This window comes from Carettochelys insculpta, chromosome 20, assembly GCF_033958435.1.
Source record: "Carettochelys insculpta isolate YL-2023 chromosome 20, ASM3395843v1, whole genome shotgun sequence".
NCBI classification, from domain to species: Eukaryota; Metazoa; Chordata; order Testudines; family Carettochelyidae; genus Carettochelys; species Carettochelys insculpta.
In genome coordinates, this window is record NC_134156.1 from 14,466,961 (window position 1) to 14,484,991 (window position 18,031).

Consider the following 18,031-nt stretch of genomic DNA (forward strand, 5'->3'; position numbering starts at 1 on the left):
GAATGTGAAGGATAACAAGAAAAGTTTCTACAAGCATGTTAGCAAGAAGAAGGTGATCAGAGAGGGTGTGGGACCCCTACTGGATGGGGGAGGTAACCCAGTGTCAGATGATTTAGGGAAAGCTGAAGTACTTAATGCTTTCTTTGCTTCTGTCTTCACGGACAAGGACAGCTCCCAGACTAATGCAATAAGTGATGCACTGTGGTATGAAGGTGGACAGCCTTTGGTGGGGAAAGAACAGGTTAGGAGCTATCTAAAAAAGCTAAATGTACATAAATTGATGGGCCTGGACCTAATTCTTCCGAGGGTTCTGAGGGAGTTGGCCTATGTCATTGACGAGCCCATGGCCGTTATTTTTGAAAAGTCGTGCAGATCAGGAGAGATCCTGTATGATTGGAAAAACACAAATGTAGTGCCCATCTTTAAAAAAAGAGAAGAAGGATGATCCAGGGAGCTATAGGCCTGTCAGTCTTACATCAGTCCCTGGAAAAGTCATGGAGGGGCTCCTCAAGGAAGTCCTTTTGAGGCACTTGGGGGAGGGGAAAGTGATCAGGAATAGTCAGCATGGATTCATGAAGGCAAGTCTTGCCTGACCAATCTGATTAGTTTCTACGATGAGATAACTGGCTCTGTGGATAGGGGAAAATCAGTGGATGTGATTTATCTTGACTTTAGCAAAACTTTTGGTACGGTCTCCCACAATATTCTGGTGAGCAAATTAAAGGAATGTGGATTGGACAAATGGATGGTAAGATGGATAGAAATCTGTCTAGAAGGTTGGGCCCAGTGAGTAGTGATCAACGACTCGATGTCGGGATGGTGTTCAGTTTCTAGTGGAGTGCCCTAAGGTTTGGTTCTGGGTCCAGTTCTGTTCACCATATTTATCAGTGATCTGGATGAGGGGTTGGATTGCACCCTCAGCAAGTTTGCGGATGTCACTAACCTAGGGGGAGAGGTAGATACGCTGGAGGGTAGGGATAGGGTCCACAGTGACTTAGACAAATTGGAAGACTGGGCTGCAAGAAATCTGATGAGGTTCAGTAAGGACAAGTGCAGAGTCCTGCACTTGGGCTGGAAGAATCCCAAGCATTGTTACAGGCTGGGGTCCGACTGGCTCGGTAGTAGTTCTGCAGAAAAGGACCTGGGAGTTGTAGTGGACGAGAAGCTGAACATGAGTCAACAGTGTGCTGTTGTAGCCAAGAAAGCTAATGGCATATTAGGCTGCATCAAGAGGAGCATTGCCAGTAGATCCAGAGAAGTGATTATTCCTCTTTATTTGGCTTTGGTGAGGCTGCATCTGGAGTACTGTGTCCAGTTCTGGGCCCCCAATTACAGGAAGGACGTGGATACACTGGAGAACATCCAGCGGAGGGCGACCAAAATAATTAGGGGACTGGAGCATATGATCTATGAAGAAAGTTTGAGAGAATTGGGCCTGCTTAGTCTGCAGAAGAGAAGACTGAGGGGGTACTTGACAACAGCCTTCAACTTACTGAAGGGAGGTTGCAAAGAGGCTGGAGAGAGGCTGTTCACAGTGGTCACGGATGGCAGAACACGGAACAATGGTCTCAAGTTGTGGTTGGGAAGGTCCAGGTTGAACATTAGGAAAAATTTCTTCACTAGGAGGGTGGTGAAGCGTTGGAATAGTTTACGCAGGAAGTGGTGGAGTCTCCATCCCTCGGCTCGACACAGCTCTGGCAGGGCTGATCTGATGGGTTTGGTCCTGCTTGGAGCAGGGGGCTGGACTTCATGGCTTTTTAGGTCTCTTCCAGCTCTATTGTTCTATGATAGCCAGGATCCCAGCCAGTAACATATGAGTTGGGACCATACTCTTAATTTTTTTTTTTTTTTAGAGAAAAAAGCGGTCATATACCACTTTAAAGACTAACAAAATAATTCACTTTATCCTTAGTCCCCAATCAGCCCTTATTATTATTATTATTATTTATTTATTGATATTATACGAAATTATTTTGTTCGTCTTTAAAATGCTACATGACTGCTTTTTTGTTTTGATAGAATACAGACCAACATGGCTATCTCTCTCTTACTTTTTTTAAAGAAGTGTAGATATAAGTACAAACTTTTGCATTTCTCTTTTCCTTTTCCCATTTATTTCACCAGATGGCTTATCTCTCTAATATCTTGGGAATGACATAATTACAACAGCATTCCATACAACAACAGGTTATTTTAATATGTAAGTATTGATTGGGCCTGCAAAGCAAGGCATGAGCACTTATTCTGCATCTACACTGGCCCCTCCCTTTTGAAAGGAGCATGGTAATGATGTAGTTTGGAAGATGCTAATGAGGCACTGACATGAATGTACAGTGCCTCATTAGCATAAAAGCAGCCGCATGTGATTTGAAAGTGCCGCTTTGGGAGCGCACGTTGCCCTGGTAGATGGGGGCCTTTAGAAGGAACCCCCTAGACTTCAGAAATCCCTTCTTCCTGTTTGGTTTTTGAAGTCCGGGGGATCCTTTCGAAAGGCTCCTCTCTACATGGGGGACTTGCATTCTGAAAGCGTCACTTTCAAATCTTGCATGGTTGCCAATATGCTAATGAAGTGCTGCATATTCGTATCAGCACCTCATGAGCATTTTCCTAACTGCTTCATTAACACGTCCCTTCCAAAAGGAGGGGGCTTGTGTAGACATAGCTTTAAAGACCTTAAAGACCTTAATTGTACCTACAATGATTTGTTGTCACAAAATTCTGCTTGTGATGACAGATTTGTAGGTACAGAAAGGAAAGACAGATAAAGGCCATCCTGCAGATTGGGAACAAATTGAAATGCTTCCTTAAAACTGCTTCTTCACGGATAGCAGTGATTCTTCTTTTCATTGTCTTTTTTTGTAGCTACCAAACACCTGCACAATTTAGTGCCCATTCTTTCATAGATGTGTTTAGTGGGAACAAGAATGGGTCATTTATTTTTAAACAGCACTGTAACACTGAAACAGTTCAAATGTTCAAAATCTGAGGCTATACTTAAATTATAATCTTGAAATTTCTCAATTTAAAATTTAAAATGTGATGTTTGCCATCGACGTCACCAGAGGGCAGCATTGTAATTTGTATATTTTTTTACTGGAGGCCAATGTAAAGCAACATATCTTTGTCTTGTGGTCAAAGACAAACATTAAACAACAAAATATGATATGATAAGTTATAATCCATAGTGTTCAAGTAGATAAAATATAAATTGTATGGTGGGTTACAAAAGTTTATATATTTGTCCTCTCTCAGGCCAGTATATTTAGGGTTACTAATAATATTGTCCAAAATTTTATTTTTCTGGGGATTTTTTTTTATGAAATATGAAATAAATTGAATGAGGAACTTCTAAATTTTTGGTGTAATTATGTATGGGTTCAGAATGATAGGTACATCCTGAATGTGTTTATATTTTGTTCCATATATTGGTGAAGTATAGCAATTTTTAAATTTATGACCATAACTTAGGAAAATATAGTATGACCATATACAATATGATGAATAACCTGAATTCTCTATTACACTGTGATTACCCACTCTTAAGGCTCATTTATGCAACCAGAGTAAAGGGACTTCAGTGAAATGAGAATTCAGGGCCCCCTTTTTAAAGTGTTGTCTTATGACCACCTGTAATAGAAATGGCAGGTGTGTTATGTATGTTTGCAGAAAACTGCACATCATTCCACCTGTTTTGCTGATCTAGTGAACCCCTCTTGCAGAGGTGGAGCTGTTAAGCCCACAGGAGAGCTCTTCCCCATCAGCTAAGACCATCTTCGCCAGACCATCTGCAGCTGCATAGGTGCAACTGTGCCTATGTAACAGAGAGGAAGCCGTGCTAGTCTATACAATATCAAAACAAAAAGCAGTCAAGTAGCACTTTAAAGACTAGCAAAATAGTTCATTAGGTGAGCTTTCGTGGGACAGACCCACTTCTTCAGACCATAGCCAGACCAGAACAGATTCAATATTTAAGGCACAGAGAACCAAAAACAGTAAGCAAGGAGGACAAATCAGAAAAAGATAATCAAGGTGAGCAAATCAGAGAGTGGAGGGGTGGGGGGGAAGGTCAAGAATTAGATTGAGCCAAGTATGCAGACGAGCCCCTATAGTGACTCAGAAAGTTCCCATCACGATTTAAACCATGTGTTAATGTGCCGAATTTGAATATAAAAGCCAGCTCGGCTGTTTCCTTTTCCAGAATGGTACGAAAATTCCTTTTCAGTAACACACATACCTTTAGGTCATTGACAGAATGCCCCATTCCATTAAAATGTTGACTAACTGGTTTGTGTGTATGGAGTGTTTTGATGTCTGTTTTGTGCCTATTGACCCTTTGTCTAAGGGAGTTAGAAGTCTGTCCAATATACAAAGCATCTGGGCATTGTTGGCACATGATGGCATATATGATGTTAGTAGAGGAGCATGAGAAAGTGCCCGTGATTCTGTGAGTAACCTGGTTACATCCAGTGATGGTATTTCCAGAGAAGATATGTGGACAAAGCTGGCAGTGGGCTTTGTTGCAGGGAAAGGTTCCAGGACTGGTATTCCCAGGGTATAGACTGTGGCTGTCATATCTTATGTGTCCACATATCTTCAATCTGAGGAGGCCCATTAGGATTTCTTTTGTAATAGGAGAAAAAAGCAGAGATAATGGGTTAGCAATTGTAATAAGCTGTAAAACCAGTGTCTTTATTAAGACTATGATTTTCAGCATCTAGCAAAGTTATGAATTTAAGCTTCCAAGTTCATCTTCTGACAGGGACTGAGAGATCAGATTCGGGAGTGATGGCTTTGTAAAATTGTTCACCCACAGGTGATGTGGTGTTTTTGTCTTTTATCACATTGTGAGAGCTCATTCAAGAGCACAGCAATTGTCTGGTTTCATCCACATTGGTTTTATTTGGACATTTAGTGCATGGGATGAAGTACACCCCATGCTGTGACAGGCATGTGTATAGGACCTGGGGATTTTGAAAAGTGTGTTGAGAGAAGTATTGGTCATTCTAGCAGTGGATATTTGGCTACAGGGTTTGTTTCTATTTCAGGTGGCGTTTGGTGCTGCTTTGGGGGGGTGTATCCTGGTCCATGCTTTTGATTATGAGCTTGCAAGGGTGGCATTGGGGAGGGTGTTTTTGAAGGCCAAAAGAGGGGGTTGAGAAAGATTTTTAGCAAGGTGTATACCTCATTTGATATGGGCTGTAATTGTTCAGTGATACACTGTGTGTATTTCAGTGTGGGATAGTAGGTGACAAATAGGGTGAAGAGGACATATTGGCTATGTCTACACGTGCAGCCAACATCGAAATAGCTTATTTCGATGTAGCAACATCGAAATAGTCTATTTCGATGAATAACGTCTACACGTCCTCCAGGGCCAGCAACGTCGATGTTCAACTTCGACGTTGCTCAGCCCAACATCGAAATAGGCGCAGCGAGGGAACGTCTACACGTCAAAGTAGCACACATCGAAATAGGGATGCCAGACACAGCTGCAGACAGGGTCACAGGGCGGACTCAACAGCAAGCCGCTCCCTTAAAGGGCCCCTCCCAGACACAGTTGCACTAAACAACACAAGATACACAGAGCTGACAACTGGTTGCAGACCCTGTGCCTGCAGCATAGATCCCCAGCTGCCGCAGAAGCAGCCAGAAGCCCTGGGCTAAGGGCTGCTGCCCACGGTGACCATAGAGCCCCGCAGGGGCTGGAGAGAGAGCATCTCTCAACCCCCCAGCTGATGGCCGCCATGGAGGACCCAGCAATTTCGACGTTGCGGGACGCGGATCGTCTACACGGTCCCTACTTCGACGTTGAACGTCGAAGTAGGGCGCTATTCCTATCTCCTCATGAGGTTAGCGACTTCGAAGTTAACTTCGAAATAGCGCCCGACGCGTGTAGACGCGACGGGCGCTATTTCGAAGTTGGTGCCGCTACTTTGAAGTAGCGTGCACGTGTAGACGCAGCTATTGAAGCAGATTCTCTTGGGGTATTTGGATGCCCCTTCCATGATACAATCTTTACCTTAAAAATACAAGCGTGGGAGCATTAAATCATAATTTTGCCAGACATTATCAATTACGCTTTCAAGAAAAACACGGGCTTTTTTGCTTATTACAGCAGTCTGTAACCCACTAATCCCCTTTTTTTGTCCTATAATTCCTGGTGCGTCAGAAGAAAGAGAAGAACTCTGTGTAGCTCAAGAGCTTGTCACTCTCCAATACAAGTTGGTCCAGTAAAAGATATTATCTCCCTCACCTTGTTTTTCATCAACATGGCTACAGAGTGCAATTAAATAGATAATGTCCTTCTTATTCCTACAATTCTCTTCTGCCTCCATTAAAGAAGTCATAGTCTTTCCTGCCTTGTTCAGATCAGTATGATTCAGGAGTGCCTGAAAAAGCCCTTTTATAGCTCTGAAGGTTGGTTTATTTGAATACAAATAAAATCATTTCAGGCATAGATTAACTAGCAGAGAAACTTCCCATAGTCAGGTCATCATTTCAGCTTGTAACAAGACCATTTCTGTTGTAATGCCACAGACATCTGTCTTAACTTTTCAGAGCATTTATACTGACTTTCATCACCATAGAAACTGAGCAGTTGCAACTGATAAATTTCAATTTGGGGATGAATTCTTTATCAGCAATGTTTCTATAATTTGTGTTTTACAAATATTAAGTTCCTTTAGCACCTGTGATAGACACATGTTCATTCCATACTTGACAACTGCATTTTGAATGTTCAAGTTACTGGACTTTGATATAATCTGTGTCAGCAATATATAGTACCTGCCATGTTGGGATTCTAATCCTATAACTTGTTCCATTCATTCAGAGCAGTCTGCTTGCATGGGGGACATGTTGATTGCAGTAGGATCCTGTGCCATTGCAAGAGGTCTCCCACAGTGAGGAAAATGGCAGGATTAGGACCACAGATTGCTGAAACACAATTTGATTCCAGTATGTTGTGAAGGAGTGCTACCCAACCAATTGAACTTCAGCTTTGTGCAGAGTCTGGAACCATTGTTTTATTTATTTCCTTGATAAGTGAAAGGCTAAACAAGAGACTGACTGAGGTTCTTGTGCTCTCCCAGGCTGTCATGGAAACCAGATGTATTTTGGCTATGTTATTGTTTGCCTTACTGACATGGTAGCAAAGTAAAATGTCTGAACCTAAAAACAAAATACAGCAGCAGACACAGAAATAGTAGAGCATGAGGTAGAGTTCTCTCACAACTGAAAAAGAAAAATGATATAAAAATGGAACAACTAGACAAGGTGAGCCATGCTCAAGATTCCTATATGACAGGACAAGAAGTAATAGGCTGAAATTGCAGCAAGGAGATTTAGACTAGAAGTAAGGAAAAATTCCTAAATGTAAGGACAGTTAAGCACAGAAACAAATTATCAGGGTGGTTGTGGAATCTCTGTCACTGGAGGTTTATTAGAACAGGTTAGACAAAGACCTGTCAAGGATTGTTTAGTTAATACTGAGAAAGGACAACACAAAATGACTTTGAATCTTACATTTCTGTCATTCTATGATTGTCCAGCAATTAATAATATAGCATTTTTTAAAATAAATATTATATACTTGGGTAGCTGGAGAAGTTGGTCAGTATATTTTTCCCTTAGAGCAGCTCTAATAGTCTGGTGCATCCATAGATGGTCTTGATTATAACAATTTTTGAATATTCTATACTAATTTATAGAACCAAAGTGTTGCAAATAGTGTTCATGGTAATTTCTTTGTGTCTTTTGAAGTCGAGTACATAATACAGATTCTTCTGTTGCATACTTATTCTACTACACAGCAGCAGAAAAGATGCATATTACTAATGGAAACTTCTAATTCACGATATTAAACATTGGTCCAGGTAGGAAATCCAGCGAGCCTTGACTGTTTCTTAAATTTACGGGTTCAAAAGTAGATGGTAAACTATTGCAACTGGAAGAAGTTTCTAAATGCATCTTCATCAGCAATCAATATGGAGTGTCACATTTGGATTCTTGATTGTTACTCATTAGGATGGACGACTGAAGCCTGGAGACCAGCTTGTTTCCATAAACAAAGAATCAATGATTGGTGTCTCCTATGAAGAAGCAAAAAGTATCATTAACAGAACAAATCTTCGGTAATTATTGTACTACAACAGTTAAATGGCAAAGTGAAATATTGTGCAAGTTTTCTTTTTAGTTGTTGGAAATATTTTGCCAACCATGTTTGAAGTAAGGAGAAGACAGAGGCATGCCTCTGAAATATTAAATACTCATATTATGGGGAAGAAGGTCAAATATTAATCAAAGTGATACAGCATTGCTCATAAAATTTGCTAGCTCACTCACCAAATCTACTCACCTGTCCTTTGCCTTCATAACTGATGATAATGAGGAATGAAATAAAAATGTGTCAAAAAAATTTTCACCTCATGTGTAAGGCCAGATTTAAAAAGGGGCTTTAGGAGCTGCAGCCCATGACCTCAGTCTAAGGGGAGCCTCCCCTCAGCCTGAGACCCTGGGATGCAGGGTGGGGAGTGATGTGACTTGGTGCACTCTCATTCCCCGCTCCCCGACCTTCGGGCTAGAGCTATGTCCCTGTGCTGCATTTGCCTGGAGGATCCACCCCTGCAACTCCTGTGGGCTGGGAATCAGAACCAGTGGGATCTGTAGGGAGCAGTGCCTGCAGGTGAGCATGAGGCAGTTCAGGCTGCACAGAACCATGTGTTCCCCACCGGGACCAAAGGGAAGCTGCAGCTGCACCAAGTATGTGCCCTGACCCTCAATTCCCTGCTCCCCTCTGGCACTCTTACTCGTCAGAGTCCTCATCCCAGCTCCGAGCCACTTTCTGCATCGTAAGTCCATAGCTTCCACTCAGACCCCTTTACCTGTACCCCAGCTTCCTGTTTTGAGCCCATTCCTGCACTCCAAAATCCTTGGCCCCAGCCTGGAGTCTCCTTCTTCCTGCACCCCAAAGCCCACACACCCCAGTCGAAGCCCTCACCCCCTCATGCCACCCACCTTCTTGCCTGAACCCGAAACCCCTTTTTGTATACCGAACCCTTCATTTTTGGCCCCACCCCGGAGTCTTGGAGCCCCTCAGTCTCATAGCCCTTTGCTCCTACTCATGAAGCCTAGACAAGTTGAATTTTGCTGTATCATTTTATGAACAGTGTTGTATGTGATCTATGTAAAGCATTTATTTTTAAATTTAGATCTGAATCTGCCTGGGAAATTGCTTTTATCAGGCAAAGAATTTTTTCCAGTTACTCAGAAAATCCTCAGAGCTCTTGCAGTCTCTTGACATCTTCTGCTGGATGTGGACAGCAACACACACTACTATCGTTTAATCATGCTTCATTTCCTAATGAGAATCCTGCTCCAAAAGTGTCCACACCCTATTCTGTGAGTACACTGCAGACTTCTCTCTTGCTTTAAGTGAAGTCAAGTAAGAGATTAATTTTCTAAATTGAAGAAGTCCTATTGCAGCTTTTCCTCTTATTTTAGTATTAGATTAATGACATTTTTACCTTTTCAGTGAATAAGTGATTTAACACCACATCAAAACATACAGTTTCTTAAGGTATTAAAAATTGTCTGGTGAATGTCAAGATGTCTATAGAATCAACAGTACTGGCCTATGGAATGAGACTATTAACTGAAATCATTAATTGTTTGGTCATCTCATTACTGTTTTAATTTTTATTTCAGATATGGAGGAGATTTTGAATATGAGTAAAAAGTGAAAAGCTATTACTTAATTTTTTAATGGTGTTTATTACCACAACACTGGCGTTTATATGCGGTTTAAATCGAGAAATGAAAATTACTTGAAGCCACCTACAGTTGTTGAAATTAGAAAACATTGTCATTTTTGTCAAGGCTAAAATTAAACAGGAAATAAGCTCTGTATGGCTCACCAAAACAAAGACAAAATTCCTAAACCACATAAAAAAGCCTTTAATCTAATGTAACTCTTGGTAGACTTGGCCTCCAGCAGACCTCCTTCAGAAAGCGGAAGGGTTGAAATCCATTGTGGGGGGCTCTCAACTTAGAGTATCCTTCCACTGATCATGCAGTATTTAACTCTAGTAACAGAGCAAGAGACTCTCATCTGATTTTAGCTGCTACAACTTTGTGTAGGATGGAGGTGGGCAAATACTGGCCTGTGGGCTGGTTCTGGTCTATCAGGATTAATCCCTAGTGGGCCTGCACCTCCGCAGGTATTGGAAGATCACAGCTCTTGTTGGCTCAGATCACTGTTCACAGCAAATGAGATCAGCAGGAAGCAGTGTCCCAGTATGTGCCATTCCTTACTCTCCCCTTGGCTGCGATAAGCAATCTGCAGCCAATGAGAGCTGTGATTGCCTGATATATGTGGAGGCACTGGTTAATACAGCAATGGCAGTCCACTAGGGACTGATGCTGGCGGGCCACTGCTTTTTTAATTGCCCACCCCTGTGTAGGGTAAGACCAGATAACATAAAGGGCACTTGGCTGTCCTTTGGGAATTCTTTTGCATCTCTTCCCTTTAGATTTCAATCCCTATTCCTTGCTGGGGGGGCAGCTATCTGTGACTACTTGCTTTATTTACATGTATCCTTTCTGATATATGGTATATTTTTATAGCCTGCTGTTGTGATGTTGCACTCTAATTTGTGAGGTGGACATTTCTCTCCCTTGCTTTTAGAGACTGTTGATAGGTTCCTTCAGTAAAGGAGCTGGTTTGAAAAATAATAGATTTTTACACCTTTAGATAATAATAGAGTTTAGATATGGAATATAGACAACTATAAACCTTTGTGTAGAACTTGCAGTTCTTGAGATATTGTTTTATCACACTGAAGGAAAAATATAAACAAACATTTTAATTAATGCCACACATCTTTAATGCAAACACAACTATTTTAGTGTCTGATGGTGTGAAAGTTTTGATAACTGGAGGAAAATAAGTGTTCTGAAACCACTCTGTTTTCTGGGTTTTTAAAAATATATTTAATATATAGTTGTATTTAGAGGCAAACAAAATATTCTCTTTGAATAACCTGCAATTATAAAGTTATTTTGTAGGCCATGTAGTCAAAGAGGATGATTCCCCATGTCCATATTTGAAATATATGCCTATGTATTCCTTTAGAGAAACATCCTGTCCATTGTGCAGTGTTTTTCGGTGTTTACTGTGATGGGTATTCTATAGATAACGAACCTCAGAGACTAGAAAATATTGCCATGTTTGTTATATTGTTGTTGGCTAATGATAAATTTGTGTGTAGTTATAGCTCTGTGAGAGGGAGCCTTTTAACTATAGCATAACAAGTTAAGTTTTGCTGTGCTCCCTAATGACTCCCTAATATTTGATAGTTGCTCAGGAACCTATACCTACTGACTTTGAAAACAGTCAAGTTTCCTGTTCCATGTCACACAAGCTATCACATTTTGAAGTAATGTGCTATCTGCTGATCGGCAGAAAGACGAAACATTGCATAGACCATGAAAGTCACCTTTGCAGTTATCACCAGCACTGAAATTCAGGTGCAGAAAACAAAATGAGGGGAAAACAAGCCCCGTAAAACAACCAGAGCAAGTGTTTCAGTGGTACAGAAGTTCTTCTAGTATGTTATGTGATTTACACACCAACTTGTTCACAGTGATGTCTTGACAGAATCCTTCAGTATACCATCAGAAATGCAACAAGGATGCCTATTGTCACCTTTCCTGTTCTTGATCACAGTGGACTAGATTATGAACAGGACAGCAGACCTGTATCTACACGTGCACTTATTTTTGAAAATACAGGCCATCTCTCGAAAGAACACAGGGAGTGTCTACAAGTACAATGTGCACTTTCAAAAGGAAATCAGAGGAATGCGGCTCAGACTTCAGAATCTGGACCCTGATCCTGTATTCTCTTTCAAAAGAAGGTACAGGTAGACGCTCCACAGCCTGCTCTTTCAAAAGAGGAGTCTGCCATTGTGCCGGTCAGCTGGAGGGCGGAGACACCCTGGCCCACAGCAGCAGGGTTCTGTGATCCCTGTGTTCATCCACCCTTAAAGCCGCATGAACCAGAAACCCCGTGGCAGGAAGCTGAGAGTGGGCGAGCAGCAAAAGTATGACCTGCTCACAGCTGCCCACGAACCATTAGGAAAAGGATATGGCCAACACCCATCTGCCTCCGGAGCCCCAGGGCTCTCCCTCTGACCCCTCACTGGGCTCCCAGACAAGAAGAAAAGGGCCCTGTCCTGGACGGAGCCCAAGTTCCGAGACCTCATCGGACTTTGGAAGAAGGAGGAGGTGTTCAGGGAGTTGGGGGTGAAGCGATGTAATGCTGCAGCCTTCACCTGTCTGGCTCAGGTACTCACGAGCTGTGGACACATGGAGCAGAATCCGGACCAAGTCCAGGGCAAGGTAAAAGAGTTCTGGCAGGGCTATGCCCGGTTCTGGCATGGGGCTGGGCACTCAGGGGCAGGTCCCCTCACCTGCCCCTACTACCGGGAGCTCTGCTCCATCCTGGGGCCCTGGGACAGCTCCCCACCCCACCTGTGATCCTTGACACTCCTCTGGTCCAGCCTGAGCCAGAGGCCCTGGAGGAGCCAGGACCAGGCAGCCTGAGCCGGGGCAGGACACCACCCTGGAGGCGGTGGAATGGGGCCAGGCGCGTCCAGCAGCCCCATTACGCCGGGCCTGCAACCAGAGACTGCAGCAGCAGTTGGGGGAGGACATCGCCAGCTTCTTCCAGGCCGAGGTGGTGGAGTGGCGCCGCCGGCTGGAGGAGGCCAACCTGGCCTGGTGGAGTGAAGCCTGGAACCAGCTGCTGTCCTGCCTGCAGGGCATATATGGGACCCTGCAGGAACACATGGCCAACTCCTTGCCCACTGTGCTGTCCCATCACCACTGAGCCCCTCGCTGAAGCCCCTGACAAGCCCCCTGCTGAGGCCCTTGCTGAAGCCCCATCTACTGGTGCTCCCTGCCTGACCCCAGCCCCGCTGCAGACCCCAAACCTGTGCGGGGGAGGGGATCCTGGGGCTGACAGGGCTCTTGGCCCTCCCAGTTCAGGTCCCTCCCCGTCTGCCAATGTACTTAGATTGCCCCCCCGCCCCCCCCGCATCGTAAATAGTTGTGGTTTCTAAACTTCAGTGAGCCAGGGTTTAATGTCATAAAGGTTTTATTTCCCAAAGATGCTCATGTCCTGTGTTCTCGTAGGGGTGGATGTGTGGGTGAGGTGGCTGTGCATATAGTGAGGGGTGGATGCATGGGGAGATGATGAGAGGTGGGTGTGAGTGGGGGGAGTCAGTGTGGCCCGAGAGTGAAGCCCGCCCCAGAGGGCATCTCTGACACAGAGGGCATCTCTGACACAGACCCTGTCCCGGTAGGCCTGGTGATTGGCAGCAGCTGCTGGTTGCTTATACCCAGGCCTGGCCTTGGCCGCCCGCCCCTGGACGAAGGTGTGCCCCTTACCCTCTGCAATGGTAATTGGTGCACCCTGACCTCCAGGCATGAAAGGAGGCACTGTCACCACCCCTGTGGGGCCCAAAGGCCGGCTCAGCGACATTGCAAGCCTGGTTGAGGCAGGTGTTGAAGACCTGGGGTTGAGGTGGCTGGTATAGGGCCACATAAACCACAGCAATAGGAGGTATGCAGTGTCCACCACCATGCACAGTGGCATGGTGGTGTCCCCAGTTGGCAGCGCCCTCTGGGGGATGTAGGTTCCCGCCTCCATATGCTGGCACAGGCCGGAATTCTGGAAGACCTGGGCATTGTTTGTTTGGCCTGCCCAGCCCATGTGGATGTACATGAACTGGCTTTTGTGGTCCACCAGGGCCTGGAGAACTACCGAGTGGTAGCCCTTAAGGTTAATATAGTGGCTGTCATTGTGTGGCGGCATGTGGATGGGGATGTGCGTCCCATTCAGGGCACCGAAACAGTTCAGGAATCCGAGTGCTGGAAGTCCCTTGATGGCAGCATCCAGGTCCCCCCACGTGGATGACCCGATGGAGGAGCATCACATTTATTGTGCTGATGACCTGCACGGGATGGAGGACATGAGCTCTTGTGAGGGTGTGGTGGGGAGTTCCCAGCCTCTGCCCCCCTCTCCCCCCAACCAGCAGCCCCTGAGCATCCCCAAGCCCAGGAGCTTCCTCCCTCCTCCCCGTGGTGGAAGTGTGACCCTGGCTTGGCTTACTTCCATGAGAACAGCTGTGACGGTGGCCTTGCCCACCCCAAACTGATGCCCCACTGAGTGGTAGCTGGCTGGGGTGGCCAGTTTCCAGATTGCAATAGCAATCTGCTTCTCAAGGGAGAGAGCGGGCCACATAGTGGTGTGCTGGTGCCTCAGTGTGGGGCCGAGCCAATGGCAGAGCTCCTGGAAGGTCTCCTCACTCGTGAAAGTTCCGCAGCCATCTGGCATTGTCCCATTGCCCCAGGACCAGCCACTCCCACCAGTCCAAGTTGTTGGGGTGGCTTCACAGGTGCCAGGGTACTACTCTGAGGCGGGATCCAAGCTGGGGGAGCTCCACAACCCTGAGGGAGGCACTCAGTCTCCCAAGGAAGAGGGGGGCAGCTGCAATGACTGTGCACAGCAGCTGTACCACTGTGTCCACAATCTCCATGTGTACAGCCAAGAACGGGTGCTTGTCAGCCATTCTTCTGCATTCTGGGCTCTGCTTGTCTTAAGACAGCTTAGCAGTCCTCAGCTCTTGCAGGATAGGGGTGTTTGGGAGAGGACCTTTACAAAAGCAGCTGGCTGCGGGTCCCAGAAGGGCTTGTCAGCCATGTGACCCTGTCCACTGTGTCTCCGGCTCTGTTCTTTCGAAAGAGCTCGCATAGCTGTGTGGATGCTGCCTTTCGAAAGAACAGAGTGATCATTCAAAAGGATGGATCAAACCTTCGATCTGCTTATGCTGTGTAGTTGCACGCTTTCGAAAGGCTAGGTTTCGATTGCTGTCTTTCGATTTTTGGCCCTTCAAAGGAGGGGTTCCATGTAGACACAGCTCAGATGGCCATCAACGAGGCATTCAGTGAATACTTTTCAAACAGCTAGAGGACATTGATTTTGCTGATGATGTCGCCCTCCTTTCACACCAACATGAAAGAAAAGGACACATCATTAGATAAAACTGCCTCAATAACTGGATTGAGCATTAACAAGAGAAAGACCAAGACAACGAGGATCAACCAGTCCAACAACACTGCCATCACACTGGGAGGGGATGACTGGAAGATGTGAAGCAGTTTATCTACTTGGGGAGTATTATGGGCATAGATGTAGGAACAGATAAGGATATCAATGCAAGGAGAGGGAAAGCAACAGCTGCATTCAAGACTTTCTGTCCAATATGGAGTTCACAAATAATATCTGTGAAGACAAAACAACGGATCTGTAACACAAATGTGAAGAGTGTGCTCTTGTATGGATGCGAGACCTGGCATACTAAAAAATCTTCAAATCACAATCTACAGACATTCATAAACAGATGTCTGAGTACCTCTTTCAGATCAAATGGCAAGACTTCATCACAAATGAGCAGCTTCTGAAGAGAGCAGGACAAGAACCAATTGACATTGAGATCAAGAGAAGAAAGTGGGGATGGCTAGGCCACGCTCTCAGGCTCATCATCCAGCAGTCTGTCAAGCTTTCAGTTGGAACCCTCAAGGAAGATGCAAAAGAGGAAGACCTCAGACAACGTGGAGAAGGTCTACTGAGATTGAAGGACAACAGCTGGGGTACTCCTGGGACCAGCTAGAAGTTTTGTCCCAAGACAGAGTGAAGTGAAAGAGACTTGTAGATGACCTATGCTCCATGAGGAGTACAAAGTTTAAGTAGTAGTAGTAGTACATGATTTATAATATATTTCACTTTATTAAATATGTGGCAAAGTGGCTTTTGTGTGTGAAGTGGGTCTTACCCACAAAAGCTCATTAGCTATTAAATTAAACTGCTAGTCTTTAAGGTGCTACAGGATTGTTTGTTTCTTGTGGAGCTACAGACTGACACAGCTATCTCTCTGAGTACTAGGTTTGATGGTTTTAGTAAAAATTAATCTATAATCATCCATAATATGTGTTCTAATAAAATATCTCATTTATGGGTTCTCTGTTAAAATGTCTGCATAACAGAAAATGCATACATTTTCTGAACTGAAAAATAACTTTTAAAAAGCCATAAAATCGTCAATGTGGGTTATGCCTCAAACAGAGCATGTTTTCATTGGCTTCAATTACTTTTTTATTAGTGCAAAATAAACAGTAATGTCATTTGTAGTAGCAGTGGGTATACCACAGTAGCCTTTACATTCTAAATGTCTTTGTTTTTATGGTGTCTGTGAAAGTTTAAATGTAACAAAGGATTTTTGGCTTCATTGTTGTTCCAGTATTGTTTTAATCAACCCAATCCCCTCAACCTTCTTTCTTTATTTTTCTTTCTTTCTTTCTTTCTCTTAAGGTTAACACATATTTCTAGTCTGATCTTTGACCTACTTTAGCAAATGTCATTTAATGACTTGTGATTTTCTTTCATAGATGAAAACTGGATTCAAGAAGAGAGAACAATTTCCAATTACTTCTGCAGACAGCAGCCCTGCTGATATGTCTGCCACTGGTAAATGCTTATTTAATTCTTTTTTCCTCTTATTTTTCAATTACTTTTCCACAGAAAGTAGTACACAATGTGACTTACTAAGCTTTAAGGTCAGGCATACGGGGCATTTTCCTGACAGTGAATACAAGACTAAAATGAATGGTTTCTTCAACAATGGTGGTCAAATATATCTTATGTTAGTTTCTAGGACAAATAGTTGAAACTAAACAAAAGTGAATGATCGTAGAATTTCAGTACAGCAGTAGTAATCAATAGATGCAGTTGAAACCACATAATGAAGACTCTCATATAAATCAAGACTAGGTTGCCATAGGAACAGTGTTTTCTTGGTTTGATAAAAAGCTGTGAAAGTATATAGCAAGTACTTTTTTTTTTAAAGGAGAGCAGATTTTTTTATTTTTAGGAACAGAAATAACCGTTAAAGGAGCTTGTATGTTGAGTTGTATGCAGATCAGCTTTGCATAAGTTGGGACATTCCCCAAGTGGCTAACTGGATGAATATCAACATTTGGAACTGGAGCGGGGAGGGGTCACGGTATTTTATACAGTTGGAGTTAAAGAATCAGACCTCTCAGGCACACTACCCCTGAAAACCGCCTGGCTAGATTAGATCAGATGCATTACAAGACAAAGGATACTCTCTCTGACCTACCATTTAGGGCTTCTTGTTTAGTTAAAAGGATGGGGTACATTTGAGCTGAGCCATTGTGATTTTTCTTTTTCAAACCCATCCTCTTCTCAAATCAAATCAGTGGTCTTAATAGGGATGAAAATATCCCCCTTCTCACCTTCTTGAAAGGGTGGGGCCCTATATCTGTTTTGATTGCACCTTTGGATATGTGTGATATAACACACCTGGGAATTGTCCTCCCCATACTCCATTGACGTACTGTGTGAAAGAAAATGTAGCCATCCCAAGAGATTAACAGAGTGAGCATAATAAGTAACTATGGGTCTAAGTGCCCAATCTTCATGATTGACACACTTAGTAGTCTCCACGTTGGTTCCAGTATATTATAAATAGACAAGTTGGACAAGATAATAATCTTTTATTTAATCAATTTCTGTTGATGAGCGAGATGTGTTTTTGAGCTTACAAAGAGCTTCTTCACTGCAGAGCAGCCCAGTGTGAGCTTGTCCTCTCACTAAGAGAAGCTGGTTCAATGAAAGTTATCTCACCTACCTTGTGGCTCTCCTATTGGGCATATTAGTGAGGGCCAGATTCTCAGATGATGAAACTTCATTGTCTTCGGTCCACAAACAGAATTGAATTAATTGGATTACATCAAATGGAGTCAGTGAAACTACATCAGTTTATAGCAGTTGTGAACCTGGACATCAATTTGGATATTTGTGCCTGTGTCGGTTGTCACTTGATTTTTCCACTAAGATCAGTCCCAGTGGGAATAGAGTCCCAAAGGTATTTTAAAAAGACTAAGACAA

General features: G+C 43.7%; 1 protein-coding gene across 2 annotated transcripts in view; it reads left to right on the forward strand.

Annotated features, from left to right (window-relative positions):
* The window catches only part of STXBP4 (syntaxin binding protein 4), a 278,419-nt gene that overhangs the window by 43,920 nt on the left and 216,468 nt on the right, over positions 1 to 18,031 (forward strand). For both annotated transcript variants that reach the window (XM_075014469.1, XM_075014468.1), the window contains 3 exons: positions 8,026 to 8,132; positions 9,210 to 9,399; positions 16,510 to 16,588. In XM_075014469.1, the coding sequence (XP_074870570.1) occupies positions 8,026 to 8,132; positions 9,210 to 9,399; positions 16,510 to 16,588 (376 nt within the window). The remainder of the gene's footprint in view (positions 1 to 8,025; positions 8,133 to 9,209; positions 9,400 to 16,509; positions 16,589 to 18,031) is intronic.